This window comes from Pseudopodoces humilis, chromosome 2, assembly GCF_049639895.1.
Source record: "Pseudopodoces humilis isolate 2021_Gansu_Grassland_sample_001 chromosome 2, ASM4963989v1, whole genome shotgun sequence".
NCBI classification, from domain to species: Eukaryota; Metazoa; Chordata; class Aves; order Passeriformes; family Paridae; genus Pseudopodoces; species Pseudopodoces humilis.
The window spans coordinates 59,202,488-59,224,745 of record NC_142201.1 but is presented as its reverse complement, the minus strand read 5'-3'; the positions used below and the strand labels follow the sequence as shown (position 1 = coordinate 59,224,745).

The window sequence follows — 22,258 nt, the reverse complement described above, 5'->3', positions numbered from 1 at the left end:
TGTACTCCATAGAGATGGTTGCAGATGCTATGAGATTATTATCCAAAGCCTTGGAAAGCTCCCTGGATTCACATCCCTTCTGTGCATTGTGTTTATTAGAGGATGCGATAAATGCCGTCACTGTGTTACACAAGACCATACAATAATAATTGGAGCTGGCTGGGAAGTTAAATTTTTATTCTGCAGGAAATTTCAGCTTGTCAATATTTTGTTTCATCAAGTGCTGGAACAAAACATGTTGGCTCTGCAGCCTTTCTGGCAAAAATGGAACTATCTATTTCTTTGCCAGCTAACAAGCCTGGGAAGCCAAGAAACCAACTGAGCAGTCGGCCTGATGCCAGGGAGCTGTATAGCCAGTCAGCTGAGCTACAGTAAGAAGCCATGCTGGTCAGCAGCCACAGCCAGATCATGGCTAGAGCTTCTGTAGAAAGTTTGGATGGAACCAGGGCAATGCAGAATTTCCAGTGCTAATCTGTTCAATTAGAAGATGGCCAAGCACCCTCTCAATAATTGACTTCTGTCAGGAGAGGATGTAACTCTACTGCACTGTCTGTTCCTTATGTGTTTCTTCTTCAGCTTTTGCCTTGTGACTTAGGCACATACCTATTGCTTGTATGAGAAGATTAAATCCAAGAACTTTCCTTAAGGATTAATGATGATACCCAAACCCGTGAGGGAGTTTTCAGAGTGTCCCTCATTGCTAGTTTTGTGATTGTCCTTCAAATAACCTTGTGTGTCAGCAATAGCTCATGGTATCTGCCTGTGTATGCCCTGCTAATGAGAGTTACACAGTTATTGCAAGCAGTATCGTGTGAGATTGGAGTAAACACTTGTCTGCTATCAGATAACACACTGTCTCCTTGTCTTCAGCCCATATTTGCAGATGAATTTAAGATAAACTTGCCAAAATGCAATAAGGAGGCAAAAACACCTTCTGAACTATGGAAGTGATACTGATCTTGGGAAGTTGGTGATGTGGATGTCAACACTGATATGGAGGGCACCCTCCTCTGTCAGCACTATCTGTGCTCAAGTCCTGAAACTGTTTGCTCAGTGTAACCCTTAACCTAAACTTTATTTCAGGATTCTTGTAATGCTGCAGTTGTTTTTCCCTTTTGTTGTATTTCTGGAAAGGTATCAGACCAGTTTGTAAAAAAAAAAAAAAATTATATCTTTGCCCTCTTGCTGTTCACAGTTATGGCATCATCATAAAAGATATCTGCTGCTTTTTAATGTTTAAATAATTTCTATTATAGGAAAAATCTTATAATTCCTTAAATCTGCAGACATTATGCACACTGTACACATCTCTTGTTTGTTTGCAACCAGTTACTGTCTGTACTTCTTCTTTAAAGCCCAGAGATGTCATATACCATCCTTACCACAACTGTGGTAACTCCAGGGAACAATGAATTTCCTTGTAAATGTTCACTGGTAATTAAATTTTCTGCAACTTCATCTCTTTAAATAGTCTCTAATATTCCTGCTGTGAAATTAGAGGAAAACCAGATGCTATACTGAGACACATTTCAAATCTTGTGAGTTCCACATGTAAACAAATTTGACTTACTGTCTCTCTTGAATTCAACTGCTGTGGAGATGCTACAGTATCTGGCTTCCAAATTAATTCAGTGACCTTTCAATTTTCTAAGCATAGTCTAGTTTACTGCTGGTTTAACAGTGTTTATTCTTGAACAGGAAATCATTTTCATAGTGAGTATTTTCTCACAATGAAAATAGTTCAGTGTAATGTTCATGATGCATTTTCTCCTTCATTTCTCCTGGAGTTGTTGCACAGTGTATTGTGTGCTGCTGCAACATATCCTGAAATGTGCTCTTCATCTCAGATGAAATTACTCCAGCATATGTTTAAGGTTTAAGTCAGTCTCAATACGACCATTTGGCTTGTCTTGTTTATATTCCACACATGAGTAACTGTTGCTGTGTGTCATTCGAGTCCTTCTGATTCTCGATTTCCTCAGTGTTGCTGCATACTTAGAGATGATTTAATTTCCCCTCTGATCCCATCTATAATAGAAATGCTCTTTAAACATGAGCACGCCTTAATTATAGTGTTTCTGTCTTTTTCCAATAAAATATTGGCTGGAAACTACCAAGTCCTTACATGTCTTGGTGATACCTTTTCAGCAAGATAGAAATATTGATAGCTTTTCCCAAAAACTAAGAAAAAACAGGAGTGACAAGGAAACCATCACCTAAGACAAACTGGAAATGCCTCATCCCTCCATCCACATGGGCTGTAATACAAAGGATCTTGAATACCTCACGTCAGAGAGAGGGGATTTTTATCATGTGGGGTAGTCATTGTGAAAAAGTCACTGTACACTCCATTCCAAGGGCTTCTTTGTAACTTATTGTTTGAAAGCAAAAAAAAGGTTTGGCCAAAATGGAACACAGAACAGAAATACCTGAAAGAAATTGTATGAGTTCCTCCCTACCACTGTAAGATTGCTGAGTAGCTGTTTCTGAGCTACCTTCACTGAAGGCAATTTCATTTTCCCAATGAAATTTTTCTAGGTATGTTTCTCAGCACAGAAATGTTACATTTACACGGTCTACTGAGAACCAAATAAATTTCATTTTTAAACTGTTTTGAAATTGAAACTCGCTTGATTGTGACAGTAAATTGAGTTTTTCAAGTGTCAAAATGTAGCTAAAAATTATACATTCTGGTAACATTTGGTATTTTACTAGGTATTTCAGCTCATGTACCATTGAAGTATTAGTTACTATTGTAATTATAGAAGTTAACTTTTAACTTTGTTGAAAGGAAAGTATCTTCTTTGTGGTCACTTATGCTTTAAAGCTGTGGAGATATAAATATAATGTAAATATATATTTTAGTATATGAAGTCAAAATTTTTTTCATCAGTCAAAAGGGGATTCATCCATTGCCTTTTTGCTCAGTTGCAAGAAACTGCATTAGGAATATTTGAAAACATAATAAAAGTGTTTTAAAATCAAATTGTTTGAACTTCAGCAATGTGTCATCATTTACAACTGATAAGACATTGTTCTGCCTATAAATGAATGGAAAATGAGAATTAATATTTGCTTTCAGATAACTGCCTGGGTCATACATTACATAATGTAATAGATGTGCTATAGATAAACCAGAATTTGATCCTGAAAGCTGAGTTGTAAAAGTATTAATTTATTTTTTTTCCTTGTCTGCCAAAAAGTTTCCAGAATTACCAGCAACTTTAAATTTCATCACTTTGAATACATGGAAATGTTGAGGCTTGTCCCTGCAAGTTGGTTATCTTGAGAGATTGCAGTCAGAAGGTTTATTGACAATTTTCCTGCTACTAAAAGTTATGTAAGGATTGACCAACTATGATTTTCTGTTCCCTGGAGGCAATGAAGATGGGATACAGGAAAGAAATTAGTGGCTGAAGCATTGATAATATTTATATCTCTTTACCTTATGCTAAAAGGTCCATGATAGTCAAAAGTGTTGAACTTATCATATGAGTATGATAAAGCCACTGAAGGGTAAGTTACAATAACATATTGATGATGGATTCTTTAGTAATATACCCTTTAAAACACATTATACCAAAGGAGAAAAATGGAATGGATTTCCCCTACAAGCTCAGATTTACTATTTTTGTACCAGAAAACAAAGTTATATTGATCTGATTTAGCTCATTCATTGGCAAAATGTGTTCATTTTTCAGGCCATCGAAAGGTTTTTTTGTGGTTGAGACCTGATGGATATGAATTATTTGTGTGGGGAAGAACTCCAGGGTTTCAGAAGAATCACAGAGGACTTCACATGAGGTTCCTGTTAGGAAGCAATCCAATGTTTTGTTTCCCCATCTTGGTTCCCTCAGGCTCTGGCAAGACAGGTTTGCTCAAAGGCACCCTTTCTCCTCCTGTCTCTTTCATTATCCAGGGAGGAGGAGCCTTTTGTAGCTTTGTAGCTTTAGGGCTCATCTTTCCCTATCACAAAAATAGAAGTTTAGGGTTGTTTTTTTTTTTTATGAGGGACACTTTTAGAACACACAAGGCCACTCCTGATAGCTGGTATGTGAAATGAGAAATGTGCCAGGATCCAGAGTACAAATTATAGCTTCTTCTCTTTTGGCTTGTTTTTAATTCAAGGCTGGTTATTTTGGTCCCCTTCTGTCTCAGGTGTGCCAGGGGAGGATACTTTTCTATGTAAATTCATTTTATGAGATTGCAGAAACCTGATATATATTAATGATTGATTATAAGGCTGGATTTCCAAGTAAACTTGATTACAGCTTTATAGGTGATGAGTTTTAAGATACTTGAAAACTTGAAATTAATATTTATAACTAATATGAATAATAAATTGCAACAGCACAGCTATATGGTATATTTGAGAGTAGTATATGTGTATGTGAGTGAAAAATACACACTGTGCTAGAGAAAATATATTATGTTCATTAAAATAAAGTGTTCTGCTGAGGCTTTTTAGTGTGGGTGTTTTCCATTTTCTTTCAGGAAAGATAATAATGCACACTGCAGGTGAAGAAAACTTGTCAGGATGATACAAACCTATATGAAGTGATCCTATGTCAAAAGGAAAGTTCTGCCAACAAGAAAAAACACTGAGGAGCAAGACTGCAGCTTTTTTGTTTTGAAAGAAGCTTGTTTAGAACTATTTTTCTGTTAAACTTCCTACAACTATTGAAATGTGAGGATTTCCACCCCAGATTCAACAGTCCAGCCTGTATTCTTGACAGTAAACAAAAGATATGTGAAGGTGCCCATTATCCAATGCAGACCAAATATAGAAAACATTCATTTGTAACTTCTGTCATTTAAAAATTTTCTCTAGTTTTAGTCTCTTAGTCTAAGACATAGCTTTTCCAGAAATGTTCTTGTTTGTGATACAGATTGATTCTCTAGCTAGTGTTAAATTTCTTTTTTTTTCCCTTTTTAAAATAAAAATAAGAGCTCTATAAGTCTTTATAAGCAGATTAGAATGAAAAGTTACTGATTTTTCATTTTAACTAAGAGGCTAAGCCCCTACAATAAAAGAAGAATATTGCCAAATACATTGGCAGCCATGCAGGACTGAATTTAGCTGTGCTATACAATATCCAGGGCTACATAGCTCAGTATTTACACTTCTTACGCATGCACAAAACACCCCAAACTCACCTGTCACAGAGAGAGTTATCCAATTTATACAAAACAAAATTCACACAGGATTTACCTTCACCAGAATTTGGACATTCTGTAAGTGCCACAGGACCATTAAGAGCAGCAGGTGTCTGGGTCTCCTCCTTGTCTCAGTGGGAGGAGGAAAGGAAGCTCCAGCAAAATGCTGGGATAAAGTATCTTCCTGGGACACTGGTTACATGTCTGGCCATACAGCTACAGAATTAGTAACATCATTCCAGGCTGTGCCTTTGCACTTTCTTTGGAGATGTCACATTCCAGTATGGATACTACTGGCTCACCATTTTTTAATAGCCCCTATAAAGGACTGAGGCATATTTTTTTTCCTCTTATAGTGCCTTGTGTCAATCTGGAGATGAGAAGCTGTCAGTGTTTCTACTTTAATTCTCTTTTTCTCTGGTGAACCTGAGGATGCAGTTTCTGCCAGCTTGCTGCTGGTGGTGAAAAGGTAGTATTGTCCTCTCTTTCCCTTTTGTCTTTCCTCTATTCTCTCAGTACTGCCTCCTCACTGGGCCACTCCTGGTGCTAGATCCTTCTGCCCTTGGCTTATTTAATTAATCCAGCGAATCCCAACCACACTGTCACGTTCCTTGATGCTTCTTGGCCATATTAGGGCACTAATGCTGGTTGACAGAGGGGTCTGACAAAACCCAGTGCTGAAGCAAAGCAAGTAGCAGAGAGCCAGACAGGAAACAGGCCTGTGAAGTCAACAACCTAAAGTTTCTGTTCTATTAAGTTGCACTGTGGCACTGTGTGTTTTGAAAAGTAGGTGAGCAGCTCCATGGTTTGAAGGGAGTGAAATGAGGGAGGGAGCAAACCACTGCTCTGGCAGTGGGCTTCTCTCTGTGCTGAACCTCTGCGAGCACTAGGTGGCCTGCTTTTAAAGGAAATGGGCAATCCCATCTGTTTCTGTGTGAAAGAGAAGATGAAAAGTACAATTTGCACAAGTTGTGCATCTATTTTATACATTATGCTAGTCATGCTAAAACTTCATCACCTCTGTAACACACTAATCCTGTGTCAGAAGGAAGAGACACCATCAGTGCTGCCCTCAAAGACACTGAGGCCAAAGGAGAATGGAAGGCAAGAGATGCAGCTGATCTGCAAAGTGTGAGATTCTGACACAGAAACTGCATTTTAGCTGCAGTATTTAATATCTTCTGGGAAAGTCCTCCTAACAGTTGTAATTTGTCTCTCTCAAAGAATGACTTCTATTCTGGGCCAGTAAAAAGAGTCAGTGCAAAAGGAAAACTTTGATTTACTATACAGGACTTGAACCACTAAATAAAGAAAAGATCAATTAATATTGAAAGCAAACAAAGCTTTGGTGAAATAGTGATTTAACAAATTTCAACAGCATCATTACACATATCTTATGCTTACTGATACCTTAAACATTAGAGTCACTCAGTGCCCAAAACTAAGGTGCATCAGAATTTTAACATGGCATGCACCCTAAAAGTCTCATTTTTCTCTGTTTAATTTGGGAGGAGGAAAACTGATGGCAGCAACAAGTGAGCCTGGAAGATAGAATGCGAACAATAATGGATGGGTAAAATGTCATGTAACATCTTTTCAGCACTGTGATTTCTCCAGGCAACCCCCCTCTACCAACCCAAAGGCAACCATGGTCAGATTCCCACAAATCACAAAGCGAGTAGGTCTACAGAGGATAGGAATCCTCTCTAAATTAAGAAAAAGTATTATTTCTTTCCACTCCCCCAGGGATTAGTCTGGATATCAGAAGCATTTAAACTGGGTATTTGCTAAACAGATGTAAAAGAACCACAAGGGTTTATGTTTCAAGTTTTTCTCCATTTAATCCAGCAAGGGAAGAAGTCTATAATAAAAGCCCAGATTTCCGAGCCAGCTAAGAAAACTGAGGACATTGAATCTTGTTTTCAAAATATATATGTTTTGAGAGGGGATTTCTATTGAAAAAATAAGCCATGATGTATTTTTGATCCTGGTAGTAAATGATACAATAATTTAACTTCTATTTAAAAACTAGCACTTCTATCAAACCTTAATTGAGCTTAATCAGCCATTAACAATGGTTCTTATTGACTGAGAAATAAATGGTGATTGATTGGCCTGACATAATTAATTGTTATTGTAGTTTTCAACAATTTAAGTTCCTTTGCCCAGGCTACTCTTTCCACAATGTTTGAAAGATTTAATTAATACTCCTGTCAATAATTTAAATAGGCTTAGGATTCTGGGAATTACAGAGTAGTCATTTTCATGGCCAACTGGTCACAGAGCAATATATTGAAATTTTAATTCTGAGAACATTTGATTTGTAAAGCAGTATATACCTTCCTAAGACAACTCTGTGAAGGTTTTACACTGCAACTGTAAAATTTATGCTGTTCATTCCTTGATGTTTTGGTGGAGCACAGCTGGCACGGATATTGTCTCCTCCATCTCTCCCTGTGTAGCTGCCTCATTCCTTTATAAATTCTCTAAGGAACATATTTGATTTTTATTCATATATAAACACATTCAATTATTTTCTTTTGATGAAGTAAGATAATAAATGAAAGATGTGAAAACATTTTACAAGGCAGTCAATGCTGTTTGATGCTCTCTCTCCTTGATCCAGAACGTTGCTCCTGTCCCTACATTTCCTTGGGTTTACATTCTATGGAGCACCTGAAAGAAGATGCCCAAAACACAGTGGTGTGGAAGGTGAAGGCCCAAAAGAGAGGAAGTGAGAGATGGAATGCTAGAGCAGAATTATCTAAGGCTCATCTTTGTAGAAAGTCAGTGCTCAAAAAAGGAAACTCATTTTACAATTTCCTGTTTCATTCAAGTGCATGGGTTTTAATTTCAGGAAGGGGTTTCCCACACACTCCAGGTAAGGCACTCTCCTCTAAACTCCCACTCCTCCTTGGATGAGAAGCTGGCCCCAGAACCCACCTGCTTCTCCCACAGTTTACAGAAGCTGGTGAAGGACGAAGAACAGCATGAAAACCTTACTACCAAGCTTTTAGTGCAGGTACTCTGAAGTGGCCTCTGAACCTACAATTCTTAAAAAAAGCAGCTTCCCTTCACTCCAAAAAAAACATGTTTTGGGAACAGCTCCATGGCCTCTTCAATGTCTTGAACATTTTTTCCTCTTTATTCACCTGAAAATAGCCCCCTAAGATTTCTGATAGACTGGATTAATGCTTTTAAGCAAGTTATTTAGAAAACAAGCCATCAGGCATAAATCAGAAGAACATACTCTTACACCACTTGCAGGTTCCTGTGTGACTTGACCTTCAGAGTAGTGATGGCTTCAACAGCGGGTTGGAAACAGTGTGCCCAGGAAACCTGAGCAAAGTTGTGCTCCCTCAGAGGGAGGGAAAACACACCATAGGTTGAATCATTACACCATTAGCAGATCATTATTATTATTATTATTATTATTATTATTATTATTATTATTATAAGGGCCATGCTTTAGGGATTCAGAGGTATTACATATTTGATTCTAATTAATGAACTGCTCTACTCAGAAGATAGCCTGACTGCAAGGAGAGCACATATCTGCTGTTAAATTAATGTCACTAGGTAGCAGATGGATTCTGATTTTTATTTTTTTTATTGAAATTGAAGAAAGGAAATTGAACTTGGCAAAGTGCAATTGGGAAGTGACAGTAGGTATCTGAGACGGGCTGAAGCCTTTGAGGCTTGGGAAATGCAAATAGCAGCAAAAGGGCAGAGGGGAGGAATGAGTTCAGAGGGGCAAGTGCAGGCACAGCTGTGCACTGCTGTCAGGGAAAGGAAATGGAAACTAAAGCTAGAGCAAAAAATCCCACTGCCTCAGTGAGGCATCTGCCACATCCCAGGATGTCCCATTTCATCACCATGACATCTCTCATCTGTCTCTCTATAAAAAGAAAGATATACTTCCGTGTAGATCCCCTCGGTTCTCATCTGAATGAGGAGGGCATGGGCCAGCTGCTGCTTTCACTCTTCTGTGAGCATTTGGCCAGGACAGAAGCTACTGCACCTGCCTCATGTTTTGTCATGCTTTCAAGACACATTCAATCCATGACATCTTCTTACCATTAGATGGCTGGGGATGATTAAGGCCGTGGCTCCACTGACATATTTTATTTTGAAAAAGTATAAGTATGATCAGAACTGCGTTTCTGTAATTAGGAAACAGTCTGCAATAACTCCAAAGGAAATGGGGCAAACAACTAGTTAAATACACGGCCAATTCAAACTAATGTCATACTCCTATATCTGCCTCCAGAATGGGCAGATTTTAATCTAAATGCAAACTTTTAGTGGCCTGAATGGCATAATTTAAAAATAATTTTTGTTTCTCACTTTTTACCTTGCTCACTGTTCCAATATTTTAATATTAATATGAAATGTTAATACTGAACCAGTTTCATTTTTCCCTTGTAGTTTATCATGCCATCCCCACTAAACCTCTTTAAATAATTTGCTACTAGATGTTGTTTTAGACAAGACATCCATGCCACCCTTTTTTGATAAAATAATTCTGGGCAATTACTCTGTTAAATTTGCTTCAGCATTTCCAATTTCAATGTTTGCCTGTCTACAATCTTTTTTTTTTTTTTTTCAGATTTTCATTAATTTAGTGATAGGAATTAAAAGTTAGCACAGTTTCAGACTTCATATCAGCTATTTGGTGCCGTTGACATGAACAGATCGATTATATGCCACAAGTACTAATATGTGGTATGAACAGTTAATTTACCAAAGTTTTCTCAAAATTTTTAACCTCCCTCAGTGCATCTTCCAGGTTAAGGCTTACAATCCAACTACTTTTTTTACATTCTCCGAATTCATATTCTCAGAAAACTAATTTATGGTCAAGATGAACTGTAGGAAGCCTACCTTACTGTGCAGTCTAACTTCTATAAGAAATTCTGGAGAGTTCCCGGTGTTCAAGCACCATCACACCCAGTCTCCTCATGTACTGCAGAGTGCCATCCCTAGTGGTGTCCCCTACTTTACCCCTTGAGTTATTTCTCCTACTACAGTCTCTCATTTATACCACAGCTTTGATTATTGAAACCAATCATTTCAGTTTGGTTAAAGAAATTGAATCCCCCCCAAAACATACCTAAAATTAAAGTACAGGCTTCAATCCTTAGAGAACTGTAAGCACCTGGAATTCATGGTGCATTAAACCCCTCAGCACTGACCTTTAAGCTTTCTGGGTTATCCATAAAATTGCCTCTCCAATGTACGATCATTCAGGACAATGGGATCCCAACCACAAGACAACTTCATCGATCACAAGATTACAGCTTTCATGAGCTGACTTAGGTTCCTGCACACAGTAATTTTCCTTCTGTATCTGCCAGTGATTGTGGTTACTTTCACATCACATCTTGTGCGAAGTACCACCCTAGCACCTCACTGACCTACAATGGCAGCCAATGCTTGCCTGCCCTCTGGAATCAACCCCCGTGAGTGTTTATCAGCGTTGGTGCTAGGGAGGCACAGCCCATACTGCTGAGGAAAAAATGTGTTTGTTTTACTGCCACTTACTCCTGGAAAAACGGGGGCTACTGAATGTTCTGTTTTAATGGCTGATGTTACCATAGGTGCAAATATAAATCTGTTTTTACACTTAATACGCTGTGTGGCAGCAAGATCCAGCGGAAGATCCCTGCAAATGTAGACACCTACATGCACAGTGACCTGCTTACATCTGGGTTTGCACATAGCCATTTAGAGGATGTATAAAAGCTGTATTCAAAGCCCTCAATTTAAAACAATTTTCAGGCAGTCCCTGGCAGACTGAGTAGAAATGACGCTCAATAGTCATTCATCCAAATTTTATGTAGTTTTAATGCAGAGAGTTTTCTTTTAAATTCCAAAGTCTTAGATTGTGCCAAGAAGTTGCCATTGTATTGATTTTGATGGGGAATTCTGGTTTAGATTTGACGACATTGGTAGCAGCCCACATTTTGAGTGGATAACATCTAAAATTCAATGTCATGATGTTCAAGTATTTCCACTGATTTCTAGACACAAAATAAATTCAAGGACTTATATACATTGAATGCATTCTGTTTATTTGAGAAGGAAGATCTCATACGAGTGCCTGTTATGGAGGGCATCTCTTATCAGGTACAATAAAATCAACCATTGCTTCCAGCAGAATACAAAAATACACATCTCAGTGACTTCCATACAATAATAAATATGTAATCATGCATCCAACAATAAAAAGGCACGGAAAACTGGTCACTTAGTAGTCATAAAAATTACTAACTATATTAACAAAGCCACCCAAATTATCTGTACAAGGAAATGTAACAATATATTCCAAAGGTGAAAACACATAAAACATCTTTAAAATAGTATATGCAATAAATACCTCAATTGTTTTTATATATTAAAAATAAAACTGTGCCATTGTAAACAGTATGTAAACAAACAAAATTCACTGTTCCTTACCATTATTACAAGTAAATAAAGCCAAAAGTTACACCCCTGCTCTGTTAGATATACTTCATTGGCAAGTTTTGTCAGGCAGTTTAAAGTTTTACTCTTTTCTGCAGCAAACAGAGCCTGCTATGTGTGTAATTCTAAGTATTAGAGCAATTGCTAAGCTTCAAAACTGACTACCCAGGATGTAGTAGGTCATCAAAGAGAACTGGAACTAGGAAAAGCAATTCTTGCAGTGTTATGGACAGAAGTAATTTATTTTTACTACATATAATAGTGTGGGTAAAACTCAGCGGTTTATATAACACTGCTCTCCTACAGGACTCGAGGGGGCTGTACAGAGGTGGTGAGCATCCCTACTCCCTTGGGCGGAGAAAGTGAGGCACTCAGAGGTTAACTACGCTGCCCCCAGCCTTACACCAGCTCCACTGGCAGGAAACCAAAGGCAGAATCCAGACCTCCAGCCACTTCCTCCTCATTTCCTCTGATATCACACGGCCTTGCAGACAAATAAAGGTGTGTCCTGAGCTCCAGTCCTGATTAGAATTGCAGAAAGGCAACCAACACGCAAAAGGAAAGGTGTCTGCTGGTGTCTGGCCCCACTAACGACCACGAAACCTTGCCACCAAGTGAGGCAGGAGCACCATAGGAACTTCCCTACTAATCTGTAATCAGATCCGCATTAGCAGACTAACGAGCTCAGACAGAACCCTGTGTATCCTTAGCAAGCCTACTGATTGCCTCAAATGTTTATTCTTTTAAGGTCTGTTTCTACAGCCAACAAACTCCTAGAAAGTTCAACCAAGGTGCATACTTCCTGCCTATTAGCAAGGGGAAGGATAGGAATCTGAATATGATCCTTCCTTAAACTAAACTATAGGGAAAGATTCCCAGAAGTGGTGGGCAATTGCACAGATGTCTTCAGAAAGAGCCTCGTGAAGGAAGGTGTCTGGTGTCTGCTTTGTTATTTCTTCAGCTTCTGATAACTTTGACATAACTACCTCATTTTACGAGTCCAACTATCCCTGGGATGACTATCTATGATAAATATAAACTTACCTGTTCCCAACACATATATTTCAAAGTGCATGACAGCTCCTGTTTGAAAATTGTATTTTAGCCTTAGGTGAAGAAATTAGGATGCATCTATTTAGCTGTTTCACAGCCATATGGTTTTTATACAGGAAGAATACACTTTGAGCATACATAATTAGAAGATACCCTGAAAAGAGATTTAGGAAGCGCTGCATTATGATATTTTTCTCCCTTGTGCTATTAAAGAACTGATCCTTCTGCCTTCAGACAAATGATTTCTCTAATGTCAAGCAGTTGTCTGACTTGCCTTACCACTTAACATTTTCATAATTTTAATTGATCCATGGAATATTAAAAATCATTCAACACACTGGCTCTGAAGATACCTCCAAGTCTTGATGAAAAGCTTAAAGCCACATACTATGTAACATTTTTTTCCCCAATAAGGTACTTTTGGATAAGGTACTTCAAGTGTCTCATACCAGATCTGCAGAGACAGGTGAGATCAGTAAGTACAGAAAACAGACAGGACTACTTTTCATTTATCAGTGAATACTTCACATTTACCTGCAACATTGCATTCCCTCTTTGTGGAGAGAGGCATGAAAGGTGATGTCTTTTTAGATGATTCTGTATTAAATCTTACAAAAGTTATTTTAGAAGGTATTTTCTTAGACATATTCAAGGACCAGATCAATGAAAAATTCTGTACATTCTCTTAGGCATATATTCCCACCTGTGTTGTAGTTTGCAGGTTCCATAGAAAAATCCAAATAGAAACTGCAGATTTCACATTGGGAAAAAATAAATACATTTCACTCATTAAAAAATTATCACAGTAGGAAAATAGCCAGTAAACAATAGATTCAGAGGGGTTTAATCTTGGCCCCAGTGAGATCAATGGGAGTTTTGCCAAGGATTTCAAAAAAGCCAAAATTTTACCCAGAATCACATACAATTCTTTAGCTGACAACGATCATAAACATCCTACCACCCCATTGTATAAGTTAAATATTAATAAGCAACTGTAAACATCCTGCAATTCATCTGATATAAAAAATACTATAATAAAAACAATGCAGCATCTCAAGCACTGTATAGTTTTAAGTTTTTTTGGCTCTACACACAAGTTGGCATCATTATATTGAGCAAAACCAGGGTATGTATATACATCTCTATGTACAGGTGTGCTCTCACATACACACTATGAACTAGATACGACATATCTACTATACACATCCACACAAATACTGGCAAGAGAATGACGTTCATAGGTGTGGCATATAAAAGCCTACCCATGATCAATGTGAGGATCACTTTTATACAAGGAGCAATTTCCCTCCAAGCAAATCATCTGTAGGCTTACATATAAATGCTACAAGAACAAGAACAATCTCCAAGGGGCCTAAAGTACTGTTTAAAGCACAGCATATGCCTTAAGTCCCTAAAGATCTATATGATAGCAAAGATGATGGACTTTCATGTGGAATGAACGGGAAGAAGGGGAAACAAAGGACAGAAAGTACTGAGTACACACCACTTTTTATCTAAACCCATGCAAACCACATTAGATGTTTTCATTTTCAATTGAATATAGGTTTGGATTGAGTGGAAATCATGTGTTTCAGCTCTTTGCTACAAACTGCCATTTAGACACAAATATATGAGTTATGCAGAGCAGTGTCATATCTCTGCAACACTTCCATGTGTACTTCATGCATCCACTCATGCATGTAAATGGATGTTACTACAGAACTACCTAGCAGCTGTACTTGACTGGAATATCAGTGTAAGTTGCAAGCCTGGCTAATGACAGAAAACACCCATGCTGGGCTGGGATCCTCTCAGAACCTTTGAAATACCTTTAGATGAAATGTACCTTTCTTAGATGCCAGAACACACATTAAAAATGCATTAATGCAATTCCACAGTGCTCAACATTTGAAGATACCTGCTCTAGACAGACAGATGTGACAGCAAAGAGTTTTGTTAGTAGTGACTGATAGGCTTGCCATCACCATGAATTAAGACAAGGAGCTTCTAATATTATACGATATTAAATTATTTGTGTGTGATGACACCTACAAAGAAGAACCAGAGGGAAGGTGCAGAGATCAGGCCCCCTTCACCTTCCAGGAGCACCTCATCTGCCACTGTGAATATCACCTTGCCCTTTGATGATCCCATCAACATACAAGCATATTAAATTCCTAAGGTAACTGGCAGCTGTAGGAAGGTCTTTTAGGATTCAGCTCTTTTAGGATTCCAAGGATATGATGTGGAAAGGTGGCTAATGAAACAAATTATCTCAGGACTGGTTCACAAGCTGTGCTCCTTGAGTGGGAAAAATGGTAATTTTTGTCATATATGGACAATCACATTTTTCAAGGTACCCAGTTTAAGGAGACATAGAACCAAGACAGAAATTGGACACCACAAGTGACAGATGGTGCCTGTAGAAAATCCTCTGGAATGTGGCTTAGCACACAGTCCAAATGCCTGTTTCAACATATAGCCATGGCATCTTTTGAGAGGACAGTGCTACTAGGAACCTTCACACTGAGAATCTGTATGCCTGTGTGCTCCTGTGGGCTCCTTCCTAAACTATCTAACTAGAAAATCTTGCATCCTTGAAATTCTCATTAGAAGCCTCCAGGCCCCACTTTTCAGCAAACATGCTCTCCCCATCACTGAGAAGCAACACCAAGCAGCTTCGAATGGCTTTGCTCAATCTCCCCATTTACAAAATAATTGACTGTGACTGCAAGGAGAATTAGTCCTAAACAGAGCTTACTTCAACACCAGGAGAAAAACACAGTTATGTTTCTAACTCTTTCCCTGTTAATGGCACTGTCAGGTTATTAATTACATTAAAATCATTTTTATACAATTAAAGCTTTAGTTTTAAAAATCGGGATTTAAAATGCTAATTTTGTTTAAAAAGTCATAGAAGGGATTTGGGGCACTGTGGAGATTTTATTTCTGGTTTCTCACACAGTTTCCATAATGAAAACAAACTGTCCAATTTTACTATTTCTTCCTGTTAATTCATTTCTTCCTGTTTACCTTCCAGTTCACATACTCTTGTCTAGCTATACCTGGATCAAACACAGCTCCCTAAAATAGTTGTTTCCAACAGATTTGGGAAAAAATAGTTGCAAATTACTTTAAACTTTGTACCATATTGCTTTTATATTCAGTAGCTTTTCAATCCTAACACAAGTCTTTTAATAATACTAAAAAACTTTATTTTTCCAAAGTATTTGTTCCAATGAATAAAATATTCATTGGCCACTTGGATACTTGTCATACTAATAGCTACCATAACGTTCAGTGTTTTCAATGTCTTACACAGCTGGTAGTTAGCCAAAACACTTCTCTTTCCAAGGGCATTCTGTAGCTCCTGTTAATTGTTAGACAGAGCTTCTAGCAGGGATTGCAAAAATATAACTTATAGGATTTTAGTTCACTATGGTTATGCTAGACTTTGGAGCCTGAAGTCCTGGTGTCTTTTGCTCTCCTTGAGCACCCTACAGCTTTTTCCTGGCCTGCCCATCCAGCTCTTCTGAACGGAAACCATGGAGAGACACACAAGGGTCTCATCTTGCCAGAAGCTGGGAACTCATCCAGTTCTGGGAGCTGGTAAGCAATGTAAAAACATTAATAAAGGCATGACTGGTGTTAAACATAAATGAGGCACCAGCTTCTTCTGCCCCACTAATAAAAGAAATAGGTTATATGAACTCAAAATCCCATCAGAGAACTTATCAAATTTTTGTCAACTGGGAAACAAGTCTTTAATTATTTAAAACAGATGTTTGTAATTCTACCATGTGCACATATGAATTTTCTGTCGACTGTTCTGAAGGTGATAGGTCTTTAACCACTACAGCTAAATGGATTAACATTTGTCCAGGAATCCTCTTGGGTATGTATTCATCAGCATTTTGCTTCTTTGCACAAGTGTTAATAATGCTAATATTTTTTAATTTACATATGACAAGGGGATAGTGTTTTAGAATTAATTCTATGCACTGAAAAAGTCAGAAACATTTAATTTTTTTTTTTTCGGTTAAAATATTGAAGGTGATCACTATTAAGCCTACAGAAGTGGCTATGAATTTTGGTATTAGCTCCAACTGGCTACAGAAATTCTCTTCTCAAGGTCTCCAGACGGTTTCCAAATGGATTATAATTTTTGAGAAAAAGACTGGGCTTCTGTATGGCAGAAAAAAACATTTCAGGTAACTAAGCTAACACTTAACAGATCTATGAAACCTAATGCAACAGTAGTAGAAAACAACTAGAAATTTTTTTTTCTTTTTGTAAAAAAGATCCATTCCACACTATACTCTAGATATAAACACAGGAATTTATACAACCAGTAAAGATTTTATATTGATAATTACCAAATGTGGCTTTATCAATCCTGCTGATGTTACCATTCATCTCTGAAGATAAAGCAGAGATATTTTAAGTCCTGCCCAAAGACTAAATCCTGTCCAAACTCCTCAGCTTCCTCAAGTCATCAAAATCTTGTTCCTTAAGATAGCGATATAGTCATGTACAGTTCTTGCAAACATTAAACCTTCGCAGTTAGAATAAGCAGCATCAAAACTGTGATATGAAAATCATATCACAAAACATGCAATCCATGGAAACAGAATCAAAAATACAGGACAGCCTGCATTATAATGTATACAGTATGCTGCAGTTGAGAGGTATTTAAGTTATTGGGATGAAAAAATAAATTTAAAATTACTTATTTTATTTTTTTGTGGCTCTCACTTACTCATACAAGTGTCAAGATGATTTCCTGGTTGTAAGCTAAACAAATTGCTCCAGCTCAGTTATCCTCACCGAGATACATTCCTTGTGCCTTTACCTTTCACAAAGACTTTTTGCACTGCTAATTATTAATTACCAGAACTGTTGAACTCATAGGCAAGAATTTAATATTTAGGAGCACAGAGAGCACTGCAGAAACAACTGTAAACACTACTAATGCAATCATTAACAGGAAGCATCAAGCAAAATGGAATCACCATAGGGGGTTTTGTCTTGCATGTACATTATTTTTAAAGTAGGACTATGGAACATCCTCTCATATTTGTTTTATAAATTAATTTTCCATTACATTGTGAAAAAGGTATCCTGCCAGTCTTCCTGAAATGAAGACCAGATGCATTGAAAAACACTGATAATTTTACCCTTGAAGCAATGTTCATTATCAAGGCTTTATGAAATTTTCATTAATAGCATGAGCGAGTTCAATTAAAAAGTAAAATTGGCAGGTTACCAATTTCTCTGCAAAAAGCATAGGAAAATACTAAATGGACATTTATGAAGAAAAAAATCAATACCTCTCCTTTGAATTACAGTGATGTGGCATTGCAGTATTAATTACTTTGGGCAGGGATAGAGAGAGAAAGATGATTTCTATTTATTATTTACAGGACCAAGCATGTTAATTCCAGTCCCAAAACAAGAAATACTGGAATGAAATAGTCTGGGAGGGTTTTTGATCATATGCTTTACACTTTGCTGTTCTTCCAAGTTCAAAGCATTTTTCTTTGAAAGAAAGAAACATTCAGGAGAAAAGAATAGCAGTTAAGGGAAGCGACATAAAAATGTATCAAAGAAAATTTTCACTTGCCATCTTATAAAAACATCGATTTTTGAACCTTCTTTTCTTTGAAGTATTGCAAAACATCCCAAACACCTACAACCATGAGTTGTCTTGATTTCATTCAGTTTCTAAAAGGAAGGCAAGAGGCTTTATAAAGGCAAAACTTGCATGATCTAAATCAGAGGTTGATACAGCAATCAAATACAATGAACTGAGACAATCCTATTTGAAAATGACAAAATAGCAAATACACTTGGCAACCTGCTGCCATTTTAAAACATGTAGTTCTTATGTTTCTCTCTCTGAGGTGTAGAGCTTTCCATCTATATGAATACCAGCCACTACAAAAAAATGCAGATTACTCTGCATTCCTTTCAGGCTTTAATGTATACTGACCAAGGGAATCACATGTATTTGACTGGGGGGGAGGAAATTAATCCAGTAAATTTTGTATAGGGATGGTCTTGATATATCTAGCATCCTGAATCAGGCTCCTCAGGATCTTGTTTTCTAAAAAGCTAACTCCTTTTAGGGACGTGTTTACCTTGGTTTTGTTGAAATATTGCTTTGAAGCACTTTTCACAGAAGGATCAAATTACAGAAAATATGGTTCATTAAAAAATTTAGCTATTTATGTACTTAGCTCTAGGAGCTACGACTTTTACAGCAGTAAGGAAAAAAACCCAATACTTAGAATAATCATGAGAGAGTAACACTGTGTTCAGGCCTTCAGAAAAGCTACTTCACTTAAACACAGTTACAACCCACAACATCCACAGAGAACCCCTGTAAAAATATTTTGAGCCTCCTTGTCAGATGCATTTGCACTTCATAGCCAACACTAGTCTAAGGCATAGAGTTGCATAAAATTTGCTCTCCTGGGTATCTAATAAATACAGCATAAATGATACTTACAGTTTTGTTTTTTCCTACTCACATGTTTAAAAAAACTACTTAGGACAATCAAAGTTAAATTCTTTGGTGGTCATTTAGAAAAATGATCATTGATCAGTTGTCCTTTAGTGAGGTAATTTGAGGAGTGCTGTAAGAAATCTGTTGCAAACAACATTTTCCCATTTTCCCTGCCCAAAAGCAGCTCCCATTTTTTTAATATAGTCAGTGTAGACCTCTACACTTGACTTGAAGAGATCTGGTTCTGTAACCTATCTTAATGCATTATAGACAGCAAGGCTGAAAGTTGTAAAGAGATTGTATCTTACAATCAGGAAAGCAAAGAAAGTTCTGCTATGTACTATGTCCTTGAATAGACCAGAAGATTAGCTATGTTGTCTACTGTAACATCAGTATGCTAAAATGTTGTCATATGTTAAAATATAGTGTAGCTTATGGAGAGCCAGAGAGAAAAGGAAATAATGCTCACAAAGACTTGACAGATGTCACCTGAACATCATTAAAGAGGTGAATGTCAAGTACATTAAAATAAAACCAAAACCAACAAACTTTCCATTGTTTGCCCAACTTTCCATTTTTTGCATATGCTTTTCATAAAACAGCCTGAAAATCATACAATTTGGCAAAGACATTTTGATTTTTTTTTATGCAAAACCTAATAGAAAATAGCCTATTACTTTCATTTGTTTACCAGAATATCATTATCACAAAACTCCCAGAGTTGAGCCTGTTGAACCTACAGCAGCAAGAACACGAAGAACTACAATAATATACAAATTAAGCCTGTTTTGTTTGTTTTGACTTTTTTTTTCTCCAATAAAACAATGAGGATAATAGATTTTACTTTCCAAGGGATGAGTCCCATCTACTTGCCATGGAACAACTTCTGTCATATGCATGAGAAATGGAGGGCAAAACCAGGATGCAGTACTTGACATTGGCCCCTTTATACAAGAAAATAACTTTTGGTAAAAACCAAATGAAACCTGCCCATGAGGAAAACATGAATAGATGTTAAGATACTCTTTAATGTGCAAGAAACATCAAAGCTACTTGATTAAGTGAAAGTCAAGTGTTCCTTGTGCTGCAATGACACATTGCTAGGAACAGCAAGGAGTTTCTGTGCAAGTTTCTGGCAGGTGGTGCAAAGTCATCTCATCTCAAACATTTAGGTAGGACTTTTTTGTAGACATATGAAATTTATCTTCTGACTAGATTAATACTTTTGTGAAAAATTAACCAGGAAATTAAATTATGAACCTGTTTCATTTAAGTAAATAACCTTGCAAACTCTGGTCCAGAGCAATTTCTGAACAAAGATGGTTTTAATTTTTTTAACCTGTTCACACTCATGGATTACTACCTAGCATGTGATTCATCTTAGCATGCATAGTCAAAAACCTTAGAGTCTGGGGTTTTTTTAAGTTTTTATGGTCTACTGATGGCAGAGTGCTGTCAAGAAACAAATTGATACCTTTTTAAAGAAATGCACACAGATGCATTTTTAAATTAATAGTTAATTAGCAACAAGTAAAAGTTTACCCCACAAAAATCAAATCAGCTGCTACATTTTAAATATCTTATGTATGATAAATAAAGTTAAATTTTCCTTTAAGAAAGTTTCATTAATATTTAAACCTGCTTTTGAACAATTGAATAAATAAAACCATTAGTGCCTACAAGTTCAAATATGCTACAGATGTTTAAGACAACTGAATAACTACATTAAAATGCACCATGAGAAGATTAATTATCATTTTCCATGCAGGAAGCCAATTGATGTTTTTGTGAGGTACCGGTCTTTCAAAAATTCTCATAAGTTAGTTACCTGATAAACTTTCTGTACATGATATATTTAAAAATCTAACTGTACAGTGTTTCAATCATATATAATCTGCTGAATATGGCACAAATGCTAAGTTTCCACACCCACACACCCTTTGCCATAGAACACATTTTAGGCAGAACACAACACTGAAGAATAGAAAAGTGCCTGAAACAGGAGGAAAAAAAAAAAAAGAACACTCAAGTAGCAATAAATTAAATCTCATTCAAACCAATAAAAAAGTTGTTCAAGTGTTTAAAGTATCAGATGTGTCATGCAACAGAACAACAGACAATTCAGGCAGGCACACCATGCATTATAGTTTGCATTCATGGTATCACAAGGTATCTCTCCCCTCTTCTGCACGGCCGGCGAGTGCTGGATACCTGCGGCACTGCCAGGCTCACGTGTTGAACCTTCCAAACTTCTTGGTCTCCTGCACAGGAGGTTTTACAGACCTGCTCCTCAGAAGAATAACCAGATGACCTCATGCTGTACAGTGGCATCTTGCTGCAGCATAAAGAGAGGCATACTGAGCTGCATGTAAGCAAAGCAATCGTTTCTTGATTATATTTTCCAGTCAGTGCAGTTGATCATCAACCAATCAATTTACGAAACTGGGCTTATCCAAACTGGCCAATGTGCACACCAAGAAAACACAGAATGTATCATCTTTTCCTTTTTGTTTTGGCACAAATCCTTTCATACTCTTGCTGCGAGTTCTTCACCACACAAGAATTCAGAGATGCTAGCCTGTACAAACACCAGTGCTTATTCTTATTCTTCCATAGAAACTACAAGGACAGCCAAGTGCCTGCAATGGCTTTGCTTCTCCAGCAACTTTCTCTTCTCTCTTTAAGAAAAGCACCAGCATAATTACACTTCTGACAAAGGGGTGTTCTTGCTGAGCTCTTTAATTCCCTGGAGAATTCGCTTCATATGACCCACTTTCGTTATCCCCAGGTCCTACAGAAAATTTTAAAATAGAAAAAGAAAAAAAGAGAAGAAAAAGAAGGAAGTTTACTTTAAAAAAAAGAAAAAGAAGCTCCATTGATTATGATCTATCCATGCAACAGATGTCTACAAATGTGGTCTCTGCAATCAACACTAACCAGGAAGTGTTAGCAAGAGTTGCTTTACAAAAAGACTGCTTAGAGCATACAGTGAATCCCTCTCTGACTGCCAGACATAAAATTACTTACCTGCAATAGTGGCAACCCAGGGCACTTCAATATATGTCAAAATCATCT

The 22,258-nt window shown here is 37.2% G+C and overlaps 1 protein-coding gene across 1 annotated transcript in view; it reads right to left on the bottom strand.

Moving 5' to 3' along the window:
• Window positions 1–11,277: 11,277 nt before the first annotated feature.
• Window positions 11,278–22,258, bottom strand: part of DGKH (diacylglycerol kinase eta) — a 161,297-nt gene continuing 150,316 nt past the window's right edge. Inside the window, exon 31 of the mRNA XM_088068828.1 lies at window positions 11,278–21,974. Within this exon, the coding sequence (XP_087924954.1) occupies window positions 21,885–21,974 (90 nt within the window). The 3' untranslated portion in view covers window positions 11,278–21,884. The remainder of the gene's footprint in view (window positions 21,975–22,258) is intronic.